We start from the raw sequence: 17479 nt of genomic DNA on the forward strand, positions 1-17479 counted from the left end.
ATAAACTACCTATGTACCCCTAAACTGAGGTCCCCCCACATCGCCGCCACTCGAATTTTTTTTTTAACCCCTAATCTGCGGACCGCAAAGCGCCGCCAGCTAAGTTATCCCTATGTACCCCTAATCTGCTGCCCCTAACCCCGCCGACCCCTGTATTATATTTATTAACCCCTAACCTGCCCCCCACAACGTCGCCGCCAGCTACTTACAATAATTAACCCCTAATCTGCCGACCGCAAAGCGCCGCCACCTACATTATAGCTATGTACCCCTAATCTGCTCCCCCTAACACCGCCGACCCCTGTATTATATTTATTAACCCCTAATCTGCCCCCCTCAACGTCGCCTCCACCTGCCTACACTGATTAACCCCTAATCTGCCGAGCGGACCGCACCGCTACTATAATAAATGTATTAACCCCTAATCCGCCTCACTAACCCTATAATAAATAGTATTAACCCCTAATCTGCCCTCCCTAACATCGCCGACACCTAACTTCAATTATTAACCCCTAATCTGCCGACCGGAGCTCACCGCTACTATAATAAATGTATTAACCCCTAAAGCTAAGTCTAACCCTAACACCCCCCTAAGTTAAATATAATTTAAATCTAACGAAATTAATTAACTCTTATTAAATAAATTATTCCTATTTAAAGCTAAATACTTACCTGTAAAATAAATCCTAATATAGCTACAATATAAATTATAATTACATTGTAGCTATTTTAGGATTAATATTTATTTTACAGGCAACTTTGTAATTATTTTAACCAGGTACAATAGCTATTAAATAGTTAAGAACTATTTAATAGTTACCTAGTTAAAATAATTACAAAATTACCTGTAAAATAAATCCTAACCTAAGTTACAATTAAACCTAACACTATACTATCATTAAATTAATTAAATAAAATACCTACAATTACCTACAATAAAACCTAACACTACACTATCAATAAATAAATTAAATACAATTCCTACAAATAACTACAATGAAATAAACTAACTAAAGTACAAAAAATAAAAAAGAACTAAGTTACAAAAAATAAAAAAATATTTACAAACATAAGAAAAATATTACAACAATTTTAAACTAATTACACCTACTCTAAGCCCCCTAATAAAATAACAAAGACCCCCAAAATAAAAAAATGCCCTACCCTATTCTAAATTAATAAAGTTAAAAGCTCTTTTACCTTACCAGCCCTGAACAGGGCCCTTTGCGGGGCATGCCCCAAGAATTTCAGCTCTTTTGCCTGTAAAAAAAAACATACAATACCCCCCCCCCAACATTACAACCCACCACCCACATACCCCTAATCTAACCCAAACCCCCCCTTAAATAAACCTAACACTAAGCCCCTGAAGATCTTCCTACCTTGTCTTCACCTCACCAGGTATCACCGATCCGTCCTGGCTCCAAAATCTTCATCCAACCCAAGCGGGGGTTGGCGATCCATCATCCGGTGCTGAAGAGGTCCAGAAGAGGCTCCAAAGTCTTCCTCCTATCCGGCAAGAAGAGGACATCCGGACCGGCAAACATCTTCATCCAAGCGGCATCTTCTATCTTCTTCCATCCGGTGCGGAGCGGGTCCATCTTGAAGCAGCCGACGCGGATCCATCCTCTTCTTCCGGCGTCTCCCGACGAATGACGGTTCCTTTAAGGGACGTCATCCAAGATGGCGTCCCTCGAATTCCGATTGGCTGATAGGATTCTATCAGCCAATCGGAATTAAGGTAGGAATATTCTGATTGGTTGATGGAATCAGCCAATCAGAATCAAGTTCAATCCGATTGGCTGATCCAATCAGCCAATCAGATTGAGCTCACATTCTATTGGCTGATCGGAATCTCGGAATTCGAGGGACGCCATCTTGGATGACGTCCCTTAAAGGAACCGTCATTCGTCGGGAGACGCCGGAAGAAGAGGATGGATCCGCGTCGGCTGCTTCAAGATGGACCCGCTCTGCACCGGATGGAAGAAGATAGAAGATGCCGCTTGGATGAAGATGTTTGCCGGTCCGGATGTCCTCTTCTTGCCGGATAGGAGGAAGACTTTGGAGCCTCTTCTGGACCTCTTCAGCACCGGATGATGGATCGCCAACCCCCGCTTGGGTTGGATGAAGATTTTGGAGCCAGGACGGATCGGTGATACCTGGTGAGGTGAAGACAAGGTAGGAAGATCTTCAGGGGCTTAGTGTTAGGTTTATTTAAGGGGGTTTTGGGTTAGATTAGGGGTATGTGGGTGGTGGGTTGTAATGTTGGGGGGGGTATTGTATGTTTTTTTTTACAGGCAACAGAGCTGAATTTCTTGGAGCATGCCCCGCAAAGGGCCCTGTTCAGGGCTGGTAAGGTAAAAGAGCTTTTAACTTTATTAATTTAGAATAGGGTAGGGCATTTTTTTATTTTGGGGGTCTTTGTTATTTTATTAGGGGGCTTAGAGTAGGTGTAATTAGTTTAAAATTGTTGTAATATTTTTCTTATGTTTGTAAATATTTTTTTATTTTTTGTAACTTAGTTCTTTTTTATTTTTTGTACTTTAGTTAGTTTATTTCATTGTAGTTATTTGTAGGAATTGTATTTAATTTATTTATTGATAGTGTAGTGTTAGGTTTTATTGTAGGTAATTGTAGGTATTTTATTTAATTAATTTAATGATAGTATAGTGTTAGGTTTAATTGTAACTTAGGTTAGGATTTATTTTACAGGTAATTTTGTTATTATTTTAACTAGGTAACTATTAAATAGTTCTTAACTATTTAATAGCTATTGTACCTGGTTAAAATAATTACAAAGTTGCCTGTAAAATAAATATTAATCCTAAAATAGCTACAATGTAATTATAATTTATATTGTAGCTATATTAGGATTTATTTTACAGGTAAGTATTTAGCTTTAAATAGGAATAATTTATTTAATAAGAGTTAATTAATTTCGTTAGATTTAAATTATATTTAATTTAGGGGGGTGTTAGTGTTAGGGTTAGACTTAGCTTTAGGGGTTAATACATTTATTATAGTAGCGGTGAGCTCCGGTCGTCAGATTAGGGGTTAATAATTGAAGTTAGGTGTCGGCGATGTTAGGGAGGGCAGATTAGGGGTTAATACTATTTATTATAGGGTTAGTGAGGCGGATTAGGGGTTAATACATTTATTATAGTAGCGGTGCGGTCCGCTCGGCAGATTAGGGGTTAATCAGTGTAGGCAGGTGGAGGCGACGTTGAGGGGGGCAGATTAGGGGTTAATAAATATAATATAGGGGTCGGCGGTGTTAGGGGCAGCAGATTAGGGGTACATAGGGATAATGTAAGTAGCGGCGGTTTACGGAGCGGCAGATTAGGGGTTAATAATATAATGCAGGTGTCAGCGATAGCGGGGGTGGCAGATTAGGGGTTAATAAGTGTAAGGTTAGGGGTGTTTAGACTCGGGGTACATGTTAGGGTGTTAGGTGCAGACATAGGAAGTGTTTCCCCATAGCAAACAATGGGGCTGCGTTAGGAGCTGAACGCTGCTTTTTTGCAGGTGTTAGGTTTTTTTTTCAGCTCAAACAGCCCCATTGTTTCCTATGGGGGAATCGTGCACGAGCACGTTTTTGAGGCTGGCCGCGTCCGTAAGCAACTCTGGTATCGAGAGTTGCATTTGCGGTAAAAATGCTCTACGCTCCTTTTTTGGAGCCTAACGCAGCATTTTTTTGGACTCTCAATACCAGAGTTAATTTTATGGTGCGGCCAGAAAAAAGCCTGCGTAGCTAACGCACCCCCTTGGCCGCCAAACTCCAAATCTAGCCGTTAGTGTTTATTATTTTTTGTAATTTTATATTTTTATTTTATTTTCGTACTGTTAGGTTTTTTTAAATGTGTAATTTAGTTTTTTTAATTGGTAGTTTATTTAATTTTATTAGAATAGTTATGTTAGCTTAATTTATAGTTTAAACTTAGGTTATTTTTATTTCACAGTTGTTATTTCACATAGTTGTATTGTAATTTTAATTTACAGTTAGGGAGGTGTTAAGTTTAGGGGTTAATAGTTTAATTTAGTGTTTTGCGAAGTGGGGGGCTGGCAGTTTAGGAGTTAATAGCTTTATTTAGTAGCGGCAATGTGGGGGGCGGAGATTTAAGGGTTACTCGGTTTATTTAGTTGCAGCGATGTGGGGGATGGAGGTTTAGGGGTTACTAGGCTTATTTAGTTGCAGTGATGTGGGGGGCCAGAGGTTTAGGGGTTACTAGGCTTATTTAGTTGCGATGATGTGGGGGGCCAGAGGTTTAGGGGTTAATATGCTTATTATAGTGTCGGGGAGCGGCGGAATAGGGGGTTAATAACTTTATTATAGTGCCGGTGATGTTGGGGAGCCGCGGAATAGGGGTTAATCATTTTTATTAGTGTTGGCGATGTCGGGAGCGGCAGATTAGGGATCAATAGGTTTAATATAGTGTTTGTGATGCGGGAGGGTGGCGGTTTAAGGGTTAATAGGTAGTTTATGGCTGTTATTGTACTTTGTAGCACTTTAGTTATGAGTTTCGTGAAAGATTTTTGTTTCGCTAAACCCATAACTACTACTGCTCTCAGAAGGCGGTATGGATCGTGTCAGTAACGCAAGCATTTTAGCCTCACTGCACAACCTGTAATACCGGCGCTATGGAAATCCCACGCAAAAATTTCATTTTTTGAGTGCGGGATTGACGTTGCGTTACAGGCTAAAATGCTTGCGGTATATCTATACCGACACAACTCGCAATTAGAAATTGCTCTATTTTCTATTTTCAGAGCTAAAGTACATTAAAATTGAGCAAAATAGATAATGAAAATATAAATTTGGGCTAGATTACAAGTCGAGCGCAAAATTATCATGCGCCCGCAAGCGGGGAAATTTGCCTGTTTGTGGGAGCGTGATAATTAGCACTCCAAAAATTAACAAGGGATTAGATCTATGGTTCATTTTCTAAAAGTGTCCCAAATGCCCTCAAAATAGAGGGCATTATATTTATTTATTTTTTTAAAAATGACCTTTTTTTAAAGAAAAAACAACTACACTAGGCAGTTTTGGGGCTTTAAAGTTGGTGGGAGTTGGGTGTTAGAAAAAAAAACGGCACTGAAAAGTGCCTGTACATTGCGGTCTATGGGAACTGTGTGTTCTCGCGAGTGCAATGCTTCCTCGCAATGCTAATGCTAACTCACGTTCGTATTGCGATTTACTTCTAAATTTGCAATTTACTTGTAAAACCAAACTGGTATTACAAAGTGGAGCACTAATATAGCTTGCACGCAAGTGATATTTAGTGCTCTGCTTGTAATTTAGCCCTTTATATACAAATATCAAGGTGTTCCCTGTCCCTTTAAGCTAGAAATGTTTATGGCTTGATTAGAACTTAAACTCCTGGGGCGGGATTACATATGCAGCGTTGGCCGCAAAAGCCGGCATCGTCTATTTTTAGTCTAATCTAGCGATCACATATACGGCGCCACATACAAGTTACATATATTTCACCCGTTGCCCGCTGTTTTTTTCTTCCATAAACTAACATAGAACCGGCAGTCAGTTTCACATATTCATGAGAGCTGCTTACATCCTTTGGCTGTTCAAATCAGTCAATAGGATGTAAGCAGCTCTCATCCTATTGGCTGATTTGAATTTTTTAGCCAATAGGAATGCAAGGTACCCCAATATTAAAGGGGTATCTTGCATTCAATCTTTAGTGTGCAGCGGACAATGACCGCGCCACCGGGATGAAGATGGAAGATGGTCCCACACTGGAAGTAGACCTTCCCTGCCTGGAAGTAGACCTTCGCCGCCTGGAAGAAGATGGATGTCTGGACTTCATCAATGGTGAGTACCTATTTTGCTGTTATTGTTATTTTTTTTCTTTTTTTGTTTGGGGTGTTTTTTTTATATTAGTTTTTTTGTTTTTTTTTATGGGCAGTAAAAGAGCTTATTGCCCTTTTTTTAGTTAGGTCTTTTTTTATTTTGGGGGGGTGGATGGGTTTTGGGTTGTACTGTTAGGGGTACTTTGTAATTTTTTTCCTAAAAGAGCTGTTATCTTTAGGGCAATGCCTATGCCCTTTTCAGGGCTATTGGTAGTTTATTGTTAGATTATGTTTTTTATTTTGGGGTGGCTTTTTTGTTTTTAAGGGGGTATTAGATTAGGAATAACTTTTATTTTTGATCATTTAGTTTATTTTTTGTAATCTTGGCTTTTTTGTAATGTTAGGTTCTGTTTTTTTTATTGTAATTTTTTATTTTAATGTAAAGTTAGAATTTTTTATTTTTAGTAATTTCTAATTAATTTTTAAGGTATGTAGTCTTTTTATTTTATGTAATTGTATTTTAATTGGGGTTAACTTAGGGGGTGTAAGGTTAGGGGGCTTAGTTATTAGATTAATACTTTGCATTGTGGGGGGTTGGTTGTTTAGGGGTTAATAGTGTAATTAGTTAGATTGCAATGTGGGGGGTTGGAGGTTTAGGGATTAATAGTGTAATTAGTTAGATTGCTATGGGGGTTGGCGGTTTGGGTGTTAATACTTTTATTAGTTCGATTGCGATGTGGGGGGTTGGCAGTTTAGGTGTTAATACTTTTTATTAGTTAGATTGCGATTTGGGGGATCAACGTATATAGGGGTTAATCACTTTTATTAGTAGTTGTGATGCGGGGAGATGGCAGATATAGGGGTTCTGACGCGTGGGTTTAATTTTTTTGAGGCAGGTTATATTTTCACATGCATTTTGCACTTTTTTGTTTTGAATTTAGGCGTCGGCAGATGATATACTGCTCTAAGTCAATGGCGACGCAAGATATGTGTATTTTCGCACATTTCTGAATGTCACCGTTTGTTTGACTTACAGCAGTATATCATCTGACGGCACAGTTTATATGATTCACTCGATGTGCGAGGTGAACTAACGGGCGACAGGGGGTTTCAGCAGTTGTGCTGAAACCTACGCCACATATGTAAACTTGCCCCTGCTTTTTTGCTAATATACAATATAAATTAACTGAATATTTCTTTGTTTTTTTCTTACAGGAAAATATTACCTAATATCAGAAGGTAATGGTGAAATACGTCTGACAGACAAACCTCATATGGTTAATATAGTTGTCACTCAGAGTGCTGAACCATAGAGCAGTAGTGAATTCACTGCACACACAGGTAAGTGTCTATGTAAGCTTTGTCAGGATGCAATTTCAGAAACAGTAAAATAATGTTTATAATCTTAACATAGACATGTAGATATGCAAATAATGTATAAGTGAGGGGACGTGCTTTACTGATGAGCAGTCTAATTATCTGGTTATATTTGTCACATATACAATGCAATCACAAATGACTAAATTACAAATGGAGCTCAAAAATATTAGTGCTGTTGAGTGTTAACACTGCTTAACTTAAATGAATAGTTTTTTTATTACTGTTTTTTACCAGCTAAAAAATGATAGCCCGCAAGCAAAAGACTCCGGTGCGCTAACATCTGGAGGTTGGATAATGCAACCTCCCTAACTCCCTTCCCCCATAGACTTCTATAGGGTGCTTTACAAAACCATGCTCTGTCTTTCGCTTGAGCAATAACCAGAAGATTAACTAGGACAACTGTTTAAAGTCAAAGGTGCCATAAGAATACTTTAAGTACTTAGAAGAAAATGTTATTCTTATTTTTAAATATATATATTACTGAAATTAACCAATCTGAAATGTATAGTAATATAAAATACAAAGCACAAAGTGTAAATGTAACAAAACTCTCATATCATGCAGTGCTATATGTCACTGGGCTTGTCTCTGCATCACATACATAGATGAGAGAGATCTTGCAGTGCTGGAGAGTTCCGCCTTTTTCTTTTGAAAATTTAGTAAGTTCAGCCTTTATGAAGTCTGAACTACAATTTCTCTCCAAGCTGGAGAATCTTTGAATATCAGGGTCACCGTCTCAGTGAGAAGAAGTAGAACACTCACAGCCTGCTGCCCACCACTATATGCTGCAGTCATCAGTTAGCGCTGTCACTCACTGTGCAGGCAGCGGCACACAGCCACAGTCACACTAGGAGCTACTTAAAATGCTGCTGACAGGAGTGGCACTGTGACTGCTATTGAAAGGAAGAGATTGCCGACACAACTCAATTAAAACTCCAGCTTTATTAGCACAAATTAAAAGTTCCCAAAAAACAGCCCATGGCGAGTAGAAATGTTGAGTCTTGTATATATATCAAATACGGTATCCTAAAGGAACAGGATGAGAAGAGGCGCCTGATGGTGTAATAATGTAAGGTGCTATGACCAAAAGACTACGAGATACAGCTGGGTACTCACAAGACAGGTTGCACATCCAGTGCAATATTGAGCGGACCGAGGCTTTAGAGCCGCTCGGCTGACTCGGTAACTCAGATGAAGCGACTGGGCCACAGGCAGGCACATCTCCAGTGAAGTATAAGAACCGGATAGAGGCACGGCAAATCCAATGATATCACCTACAATAGGTGTGAGTCATGCTAGTAGGCAAAGATTCATCCGTGGTGTGTGCACACAGAGAGCAAGGCACAATGTGATAAAAGCAGGTTTAATTAAAACAAATATAAAAGCATAGTGTTGCACAGCAATGCGTTTCTCGGCAGCAGTTACCATTTCATCAGACTGTATGAAACGGCAACTGCTGCTGAGAAACCCATTGCTGTGCAACACTATGCTTTTATATTTGTTTTAATTAAAGGGACATAGTACTCATATGCTAAATCACTTGAAACTGATGCAGTATAACTGTAAAAAGCTGACAGGAAAATATCACCTGAGCATCTCTATGTAAAAAAGGAAGATATTTTACCTCACAATCGCCTCAGCTCAGCAGAGTAAGTTCTGTGTAAAAAGTTATACTCAGCTGCTGCAGGTAAAAAAAAAATGAAGAAATGAACTGCAGCCAATCAGCATCAGAAGTGTTGAGGTCATGAACTCTTTTACTGTGATCTCATGAGATTTCACTTAACTCTCATGAGATTTCATAGTAAACTTCCTTAAACTGAATAGAGAAATAACATGAGAGTGCACAAGGCTCAATCCTTCGGCTGTCCCTGGACAGACATACTGATTTACTGCTTAGAAGTCCTTTACAATGGGATGTGGCTACTGAGGAACTTTTTTTTTTTTTAAACTTTATTTATAGTAATAGGATCCATTACACTCAGAAGAAGTCGTACAAAGAAATAGCATGGATACAATTGGAAAAATTTGATCCGATGAAGCATATTTACGGCCAGTGTCATACACGGTTTAACCCTGTGAGACTATTCATAACATACATCACAGTCCAAATGTCCTTTTTTCTTTTGTAAGAATCATGATACAGAAGGTAAACATTAAAGAGCGATCTGGATCCCTTTTTTCAATTTTTAACAAAAAAAGGAAAACAAACAATACAAAACATAATCAAAATTATAACTTACCCACAACAACCCCAGACCTTCCTCCGCAGTCTAGGACCCGAGACAATAATATACGATTTGTTTAGAGAGGGAGATTAATTAGAGCAGCTGGAAAGGCACCAGTTACCTCTAAAATTTTCTTTAAGGATATAAAGGCTATTTCTAAAAGGATAGATTATTCTGTCTCTGACGGCTGCTGGTAAACTTAGTAAATATGGTTCCCATTTATGCAGAAATCTTTTAATTCTCCTCTCCGGGTCCCCCCTAACATCTGCTTGTTCTATTAATATTTGAAGGTGAATTTTTTGTTTTAAGTGTTGAAAGGGGGGAGATTTATTCTCTGCCCAACCAGACAAAATTGACTGCCTTGCTAGGATAACAACTGTAGAAATGAAATCGTCAAAATTGTGCTTTTGTCCTCCTGAAATTAGGAATATAATTTGCTGAGGAGAGAAACGTATCTGTGTTTTAACCAGTTTAGTAAACCAGAAGGAGATTTTGTTCCAAAAACTAGACAGCTTGGGACAATTGCAAAACAAATGAATCCAGTCTGGAGAGGGAAGACTGCATTTTTTACAAATATCCCTGGCCCCTGGTATCCATTTAGAACGCAAATTAGGAGTTATGTATGCCTGCTGTATGATTTTTAGATGTGTTTCCCTCAGGTTCGCTGAGATAGTTATGGACTGGATCTTATTCAAAATAGCCTCTATCACTTCTTTATTTATTGCTAGATCTGGGAACCCCGACCATTTGGATACAATCCTTTGCTCTATGTGGCCCTCACAGCATTGAAGTAACAGATTATAAGTATTAGCAATAGCATAAGATCCCATCCTAGCCCAAACACATAACTTATCTATGTTGGTCACGTCTGTGGTTAGTGTACCCTCGGATTTCAGCTTAAGTATGTAATGTCTACATTGAAAGTAAGCAAAGCTGTGAGTGCTAGGGAGATTAAACATATTCCGTAACTCCTGAAAGGGTATAATATCCAAAGTCAGCGGGTTAATTAACTGTCTAAGTGTGATAAGTCCTCTCTGCTGCCACGTTCTAAATGCCTCTGTAGTATACCCCGGGAGGAATTGTAGGTTACCTTGAATTGGTAAGTATTTACTCACAGTCTTTTGTATACCCCAAAATTTACAGATCTTACCCCAGGTTCTCAGGGGGTCCCTGAGTCCTCCTCTGTTGAATGGCATGAAAAGAAAGGATTTTCCTATTCTAGGCTTTTTCCCCTTCCAAATGAAGCATCCCATAGCTGCTTGTAGAGAATTGGTATCTCGATGTGTGAGGAGAAGAGGAAGCATCTGCAACTGGTATAAAAGCCTAAGGAGCGCCACCATTTTAAAAAGATGAACTCTGCCTGACAGGGAGATCGGCAACTTCGCCCATCCAACAAGCATCTGGATAACCCGTTTAACAGTGTCCCCGTAATTCAATTTATATATCTTATTAGGATTAATATGTATGCGGATACCTAAATACTTAAAAGAGCCATCTGTAACTTCAAGGCCTCTATATGAAATTGCAGTATTTTGTGAGTTTTGCAGCCATGCTATCTCTGACTTATCTATATTAACCTTATAGCCCGAGAAGGTCCCAAAGTCATCAACCAGTGCCAAGATTTTACCTAAGTTAGCACCTGGATTACCTACGAAAAGTAACAAGTCATCCGCATATAATGACAAATGTTCTCTATGACCCTGTATTTGAAGACCCTCAGAGTTCTGTCTGATGTGGCAAGCCAGAGGCTCTATAGCCAAATCAAACAACAGAGGGGAGAGTGGGCAACCCTGTCTCGTACCCCTCTGCAACAAAAAAGAAGATGAAAGACCTCCATTAATTATCAAAGCCGCCCTAGGAGTCATGTACAGTCTGCGGAGAAACTCTGGAAAATGACCTGCAAAGCCATATCTCTCTAAAGTAGTATGTAGATGATCCCACTCAATCCTATCAAAAGCCTTCTCCACGTCAAGTGCTAAGAGACAGGCGTCGGGGAGACGAACTGGCTTAGAGGAATGGGTATTGTACCAATAATGGGCTGTAATTGCCAAAGTTTTACATATATTTGTCACTGATGAACGGCCTTTAATAAAGCCTGTTTGATCCGTATGCACTATGGAAGGCATAATCTGAGATAATCTGTCTGCTAATATTATAGTTAGTATTTTATAGTCTCCATTAAGTAGAGAAATTGGACGGTAAGAGGCGGTATTAGTAGGGTCTCTGTCGGGTTCGAGTATTAAAGAGATATTGGCTTCAGAGAATCTGCTGTTTATCGTCGTAGTTCCTTGTAAGTAGGCTGTGTACAGTGAAGAGAGGATGGGATTTTTTTTCTTAAATATCTTTATTAAGCATAGCCAATCATAACACCAAAAAAAACATAAATCACAATAATCAATGTCACGCAAGACAGTCATATATTTAGAACATATAGATCAGGTAAAACACACCTTATACAATTTCCTGTCTGGCAAGCCCTTATTAATTTACCTGATAAGTGCTGAGAAATTTTGGCTAATTTTCATCCTATATACAAAAAAATAATATCAACACAACAGGGGAAGAAAAGAGAGAAAAAAAGAAAAAGGGACAACCAAGAGAGAAGAAAGGGAAAAGAAAAACTAAAAACATCCTCACAGAGTCCGTGGGAGATCGAAACCACAACCCTTACCGAAGGGTCTTAGCCTGGATTATTCAATTTCCCTACTGTTTCTTATCCATGTGTATGGAAACACCTGATGTAGAACCATTTCAGCAAAGCTCATAGAAGCTACAAATGGAGACAAGATCTGCCCTTGTAGACAACAAGGGTATGTCTTAATAATAGGAGCCCATCCTACCAAGAACTGTTTGATTCTTTTCTCAGACACCTGATGGAGATGGAAAGATTACAAAATAATCTGAGTTTGAATATCCCTAAAGACTTGTGTCAAATTAGGTGAGCTCTTCGTTATCCATTTCTTAAAGATATTATATCTCACTATTAGTATAATAATATTTAAAATACGTATTCTTGCACAATCCCTAGGATTCGGGAATAGTAAAACTATATCTTCCAGAGAAAAAGAGATAGTACTTTCATGGACTCTGTTAAACCAAAATTGGACCTTCTGCCATAATTGACGTATTTTAGGACAGGACCATAACATATGCGGAAGATCCGCATAATATCATAGATTAAAGAAATCGATGCATCCTCGGCTATCTATTTTTGGATAAAGATCTTAACCTCGGACCAATCTGACCTACTAGCCATCCGCCATTTCTGAGAATCAATAAAGTGCCGTATTTGAAAATAGGCAAACCGATTCGTCCTTGGCAGAGAAAACTGTTCCAGAATGATTTCCCATGGAAGTACCTGAAATTCATTATTTAATAATTGATGAACATATTGGAGACCTTTAAGCTGCCATTCTTGAAAGCATTTTTGGTCTAATCCTGGTAAAAATAGAGGATTCCCCCTAATAGGCAAAAATTTGGAGAAGGATGAATCAATTCTAAGTAATTTAAAGAACTTATGCCATACCACAATTATATTCCTAAATGAAAGAAGGGTAGATACTCTCCAAGGCACGATATGAAGAGGACAATGTAAAAGAGCCTTCAACGACCAAGGAGTAATCAAAAATGATTCAACATCAAAAGAAGTGACCAAATTAGTCTGAGAAATCCAATCAATAGCAAGTTTAATCAGCGAGGCCCAATTATATAGTCTGATGTTGGGAAGAGCTAACCCAGCATCAGTATATTTTTGAGACAATCTATTAAGCGATATACTGGGTTTTTTGGATTTCCAAATAAATTTGGAAAACCATGATGCCAAATTCTTCAAATATTTATTTAATATAATAAGTGGCAGGTTTTAAAGAGGATATAAAACTCTTGGGAAAATTATAGTTTTGATCAAATTGATAGAAGCTGTAATGCATAAGGGGAAGGCAGCCCATAACTCAAGATCCTCTTGGATCTTCTGGAAGAGCAATCCAAAATTTGCCTGATACCAATGTTTCAGATTTTTATGAATTTCTAGACCAAGATATTTGATAGCATTGACTATGCAAAACATTGTATTAGGTTGTTCTGTAGATCGATTCCCAAGCCACATAAGTTCACTCTTCTCCATATTGATTTTATAACCTGCAAACGAGCTAAATTCATATAGCACGTAGCTTACCTTAGGGATTGTATCAGCAGTTCTATTCATAAATAATAAAATGTCATCTGCATAAAGCAATATTTTTAGATTTTGACCACCAAGTGGAATCCCTGGAAGAACCTCCCGCAACTTAGTTGCCAGTGGTTCAAGGACGATGTTAAAAAAAAGTGGAGAGAGGGGGCAACCCTGTCTTGTTCCTCTCTGCAGAGTTATCTTAGGAGACACCGTACCATTAACGAGAAGAAATGAGACTGGCTTCTGGTAGATTTTTTTGAACAAAATGGTAGAAATTATCAGAAAAAACAAATATTGCACTGGATGTGCAACCTGTGAGTACCCAGCTGTATCTCGTAGTCTTTTGGTCATAGCAACTTACATTATTACACCATCAGTCGCCTCTTCTCATCCTGTTCCTTTAGGATACCGTATTTGATTGTTTGCCATTGTGTAGAGAGCAGCCCATCGTCACAGATTGTCCTGTGGATCACCCTGCGGACCATTTTGGGAATATTCTGTTCTGGTATGTGGATTATCCAGATACTATTTGGTCCAATTTGAACTTTATTATTATTTTATTATTTATTTACTACATATATAATTGCTTCTTATTTTTATTATTTATTCACTAGTTGTTTCGGTGCACATTGTGAGTTATCACTATACACTATTATTCTTTATTGTTTGTTATATATCTTCATTTATTACACATATAATTTTGGTATCTATTTTTATATATTTTTGTTATAGATTTATATATTTTGTTATATATATTTTTGATTGGCACACCTTCAGTACACAACCTTAGGATTTTACTTGTGGTGTTCTTCTATATATATATATATATATATATATATATATATATATATATATATATATATATATATTTATATTTATACATTTATTAACAGGCTGCCTGTCTGTCTGAGACTTTGGCTTCTATTTATCAAAGCGTCAACTTACCTGCATTCGCCGGCACCAATACGCTCTCCTAAGATCGCCTAACATCGCTGCTGCGGACCTGAATATGTTCTCCAAAGTTATCAAAAAAGCTGTCAAAAAGTCGCGCACCAAGTACGGTACGATGAGCAGTGGACTGTTGATAACTAACAGTCATCGATCTCACTTCTCTTCGGCTTTTTAACAGCTTTCTTGGTACCCTGTCAATAAACACCCACACTATACTATACTGTTTACCCCCTAAACAGCCGCTACCGGAGCCCACCGCAACTCTAATAAATATATTAACCTCTAAACCGCCGCTCCCGGAGCCCACTGCAACTCTAATAAATATATTAACCCCTAAACCGCCGCTCCCGGACCCCGCTGCAACTAAATACAATTATTAACCCCTAAACAGCCGCTCCCAGAGCCCACCGCAACTCTAATAAATATATTAACCCCTAAACCGCCACTCCCGGACCCCACCGCAACTAAATACAATTATTAACCCCTAAACTGCCGCTCCCAGAGCCCACCGCAACTCTAATAAATATATTAACCCCTAAACCTCCGCTCCCAGAGCCCACTGCAACTCTAATAAATATATTAACCCCTAAACTTCCGCTCCTGGACCCTGCCGCAACTCAATACAATTATTAACCCCTAAACCGCCGCTCCCGGAGCCCACCGCCACCTACATTATACTTATTAACACCCCTAATCCGCCACCTACCTACATATATTAACCCCTAATCTGCCCCCCCCCCCCCACACCGGCACCACCTACCTATATTTATTAATCCCTAATCTGCCGCCCCCAACGTCGCCGCCACTATATTAAATTTATTAACCCCTAAACCTAAGTCTAAACCTAACTCCTCTAACTTAAATATAATTTAAATAAATCTAAATAAATATTATTATCATTAAATAAATTATTCCTATTTAGAACTAAATACTTACCTATAAAATAAACCCTAAACTAGCTACAATATAACTAATAGTTACATTGTAGCTAGCTTAGGGTTTATATTTATTTTACAGGCAACTTTGTATTTATTTTAACTAGGTACAATAGTTATTAAATAGTTATTAACTATTTAATAACTTCCTAGTTAAAATAAAGACAAATATACCTGTAAAATAAAACCTAACCTAAGTTACAATTACACCTAACACTACACTATAATTAAATAAATTAACTAAACTAAATACAGTTAAATACAATTTTAAAAAAATATCTAAAGTACAAAAACAAACAAACACTAAATTACAGAAAATAATAAAATAATTACAAGATTTTTAAACTAATTACACCTAATCTAATCCCCCTAACAAAATAAAAAAGCCCCCCAAAATAATAAAAAGCCCTACCCTACACAAAATTACAAATAGCCCTTAAAAGGGCCTTTTGCGGGGCCCTGAGTCCAGACTGAGTCCGGCGGATTGTATGTTACGTCACTAAATTCTACTTTTGCCGGTCTGTAGGGTTTGATAACTAAGGCGAATCAGGCTCACCACAAATACACTGCAGAATTCCAGCGTATTTGCGGTTGACGGCTTGATAAATAGATGCCTTTACCTGCATAGCCCTCTAGGGTTTTAGGAAAAACACTGTCAAGTTCAAGTTTATTTGTAGTTCACAGCAAATTCAGCAAATTAAACAAACAGGGAGTTTTCAGCATATAGTACAGCATATAATCCAAAAAGCAACAGTCTTTTAACACTGGTTCATTCCAGTGTATTTCACACCAGCACTTTCCTTCAACTCAATGACACAGATGTCCTCATTACTCACTTAATAATTCTTAACACTCTACAGAAGAATTTAATCAGATTAATGAATCCATAATAATCAATAACTAAAACAAGTTAGTTTAAACACAGATTTTCCCTGGGGCTGCCTGTATTATCCCACATATCAGTGTAGCGATTTCCTAAATATACCCCATCCACAACTCTGTCAAAATAAATATAATACTGTATATATATATATATATTATATATTATATTTATATATATATATATATATATATATATAGTAATGGCCAAAAATATCGGCACCCCTGCATTTCTGTCAGATAATGCACCACTTCGCCCAGAAAATTGTTGCAATTACAAATGTTTAGGCATTCTCATGTTTTTCCATCTAAAGGGAAGGAGAGTCCACGGTTTCATTCATTACTTGTGGGAATTAAGAACCTGGACACCAGGAGGAGGCAAAGACACCCCAGCCAAAGACTTAAATACCTCCCCCACTCCCCTCATTCCCCAGTCATTCTTTGCCTTTCGTCACAGGAGGTTGGCAGAGAAGTGTCAGAAGTAGCCTCTTATGGAGGGTAGTACTCTTCAGAATGGGACTAGAGTTTTAAGTAGTCCTGTTAGTCTCTCAGTGAGAGCATGGGTGAAAGTTAGAGTCCAGAGATGCAGGGAAAGTCTTTCTGCGAAACCATCCTGACTCAGATTAACAGCTCCATTAGCAATCAGCGTTGACGAATTTCACTGCCTGCTTTCTGCACTCAAGTCCATGTCAGGAGCAATGCTACAAAACTGTCACACTTGAGAGGCCATGTTCCTGTTCCACGGCATAGATTCTGGTAAGATTGTGTCTTTTTTTTATACACATAATGATAATGCAAGAAGACAGGGTCACGGTGTGACTCCTTTTATCTTTAGAAAATCAAGGGTTAATATCCCTGAAAGCGGGATTATTGAACAGGGGGGTTGTACATAATGTTTTTTATTGTGTCATTTGCTGTGAGATGTGTGAGATGAGGCTCTTGCAATGAGTGGAATTACAGGTTCATTTCCGTGAGTACTTTACACAGCCGATTTGTCGTGTTTTTCTCCCTAGTGCAGAGGTGATCCTGCGAGGCATGTGACCAGGTGTGGCCTTTCCACTTCCTCTTCTTGACCGGCAGTTGCAGGAGACAAAGCGGTTTTCTTCTGGGGTCCCGGTCATAGGAGGTTATAA

At 38.4% G+C, this 17479-nt stretch overlaps 1 protein-coding gene across 3 annotated transcripts in view; it reads left to right on the forward strand.

Annotated features, from left to right (window-relative positions):
- Positions 1–17479, forward strand: part of LOC128642023 (uncharacterized) — a 229572-nt gene that overhangs the window by 197054 nt on the left and 15039 nt on the right. For all 3 annotated transcript variants that reach the window (XM_053694659.1, XM_053694658.1, XM_053694657.1), the window contains exon 11: positions 7021–7146. In XM_053694659.1, the coding sequence (XP_053550634.1) occupies positions 7021–7118 (98 nt within the window). In that variant the 3' untranslated portion in view covers positions 7119–7146. The remainder of the gene's footprint in view (positions 1–7020; positions 7147–17479) is intronic.

This window comes from Bombina bombina, chromosome 11, assembly GCF_027579735.1.
Source record: "Bombina bombina isolate aBomBom1 chromosome 11, aBomBom1.pri, whole genome shotgun sequence".
Classification (NCBI taxonomy): Eukaryota; Metazoa; Chordata; class Amphibia; order Anura; family Bombinatoridae; genus Bombina; species Bombina bombina.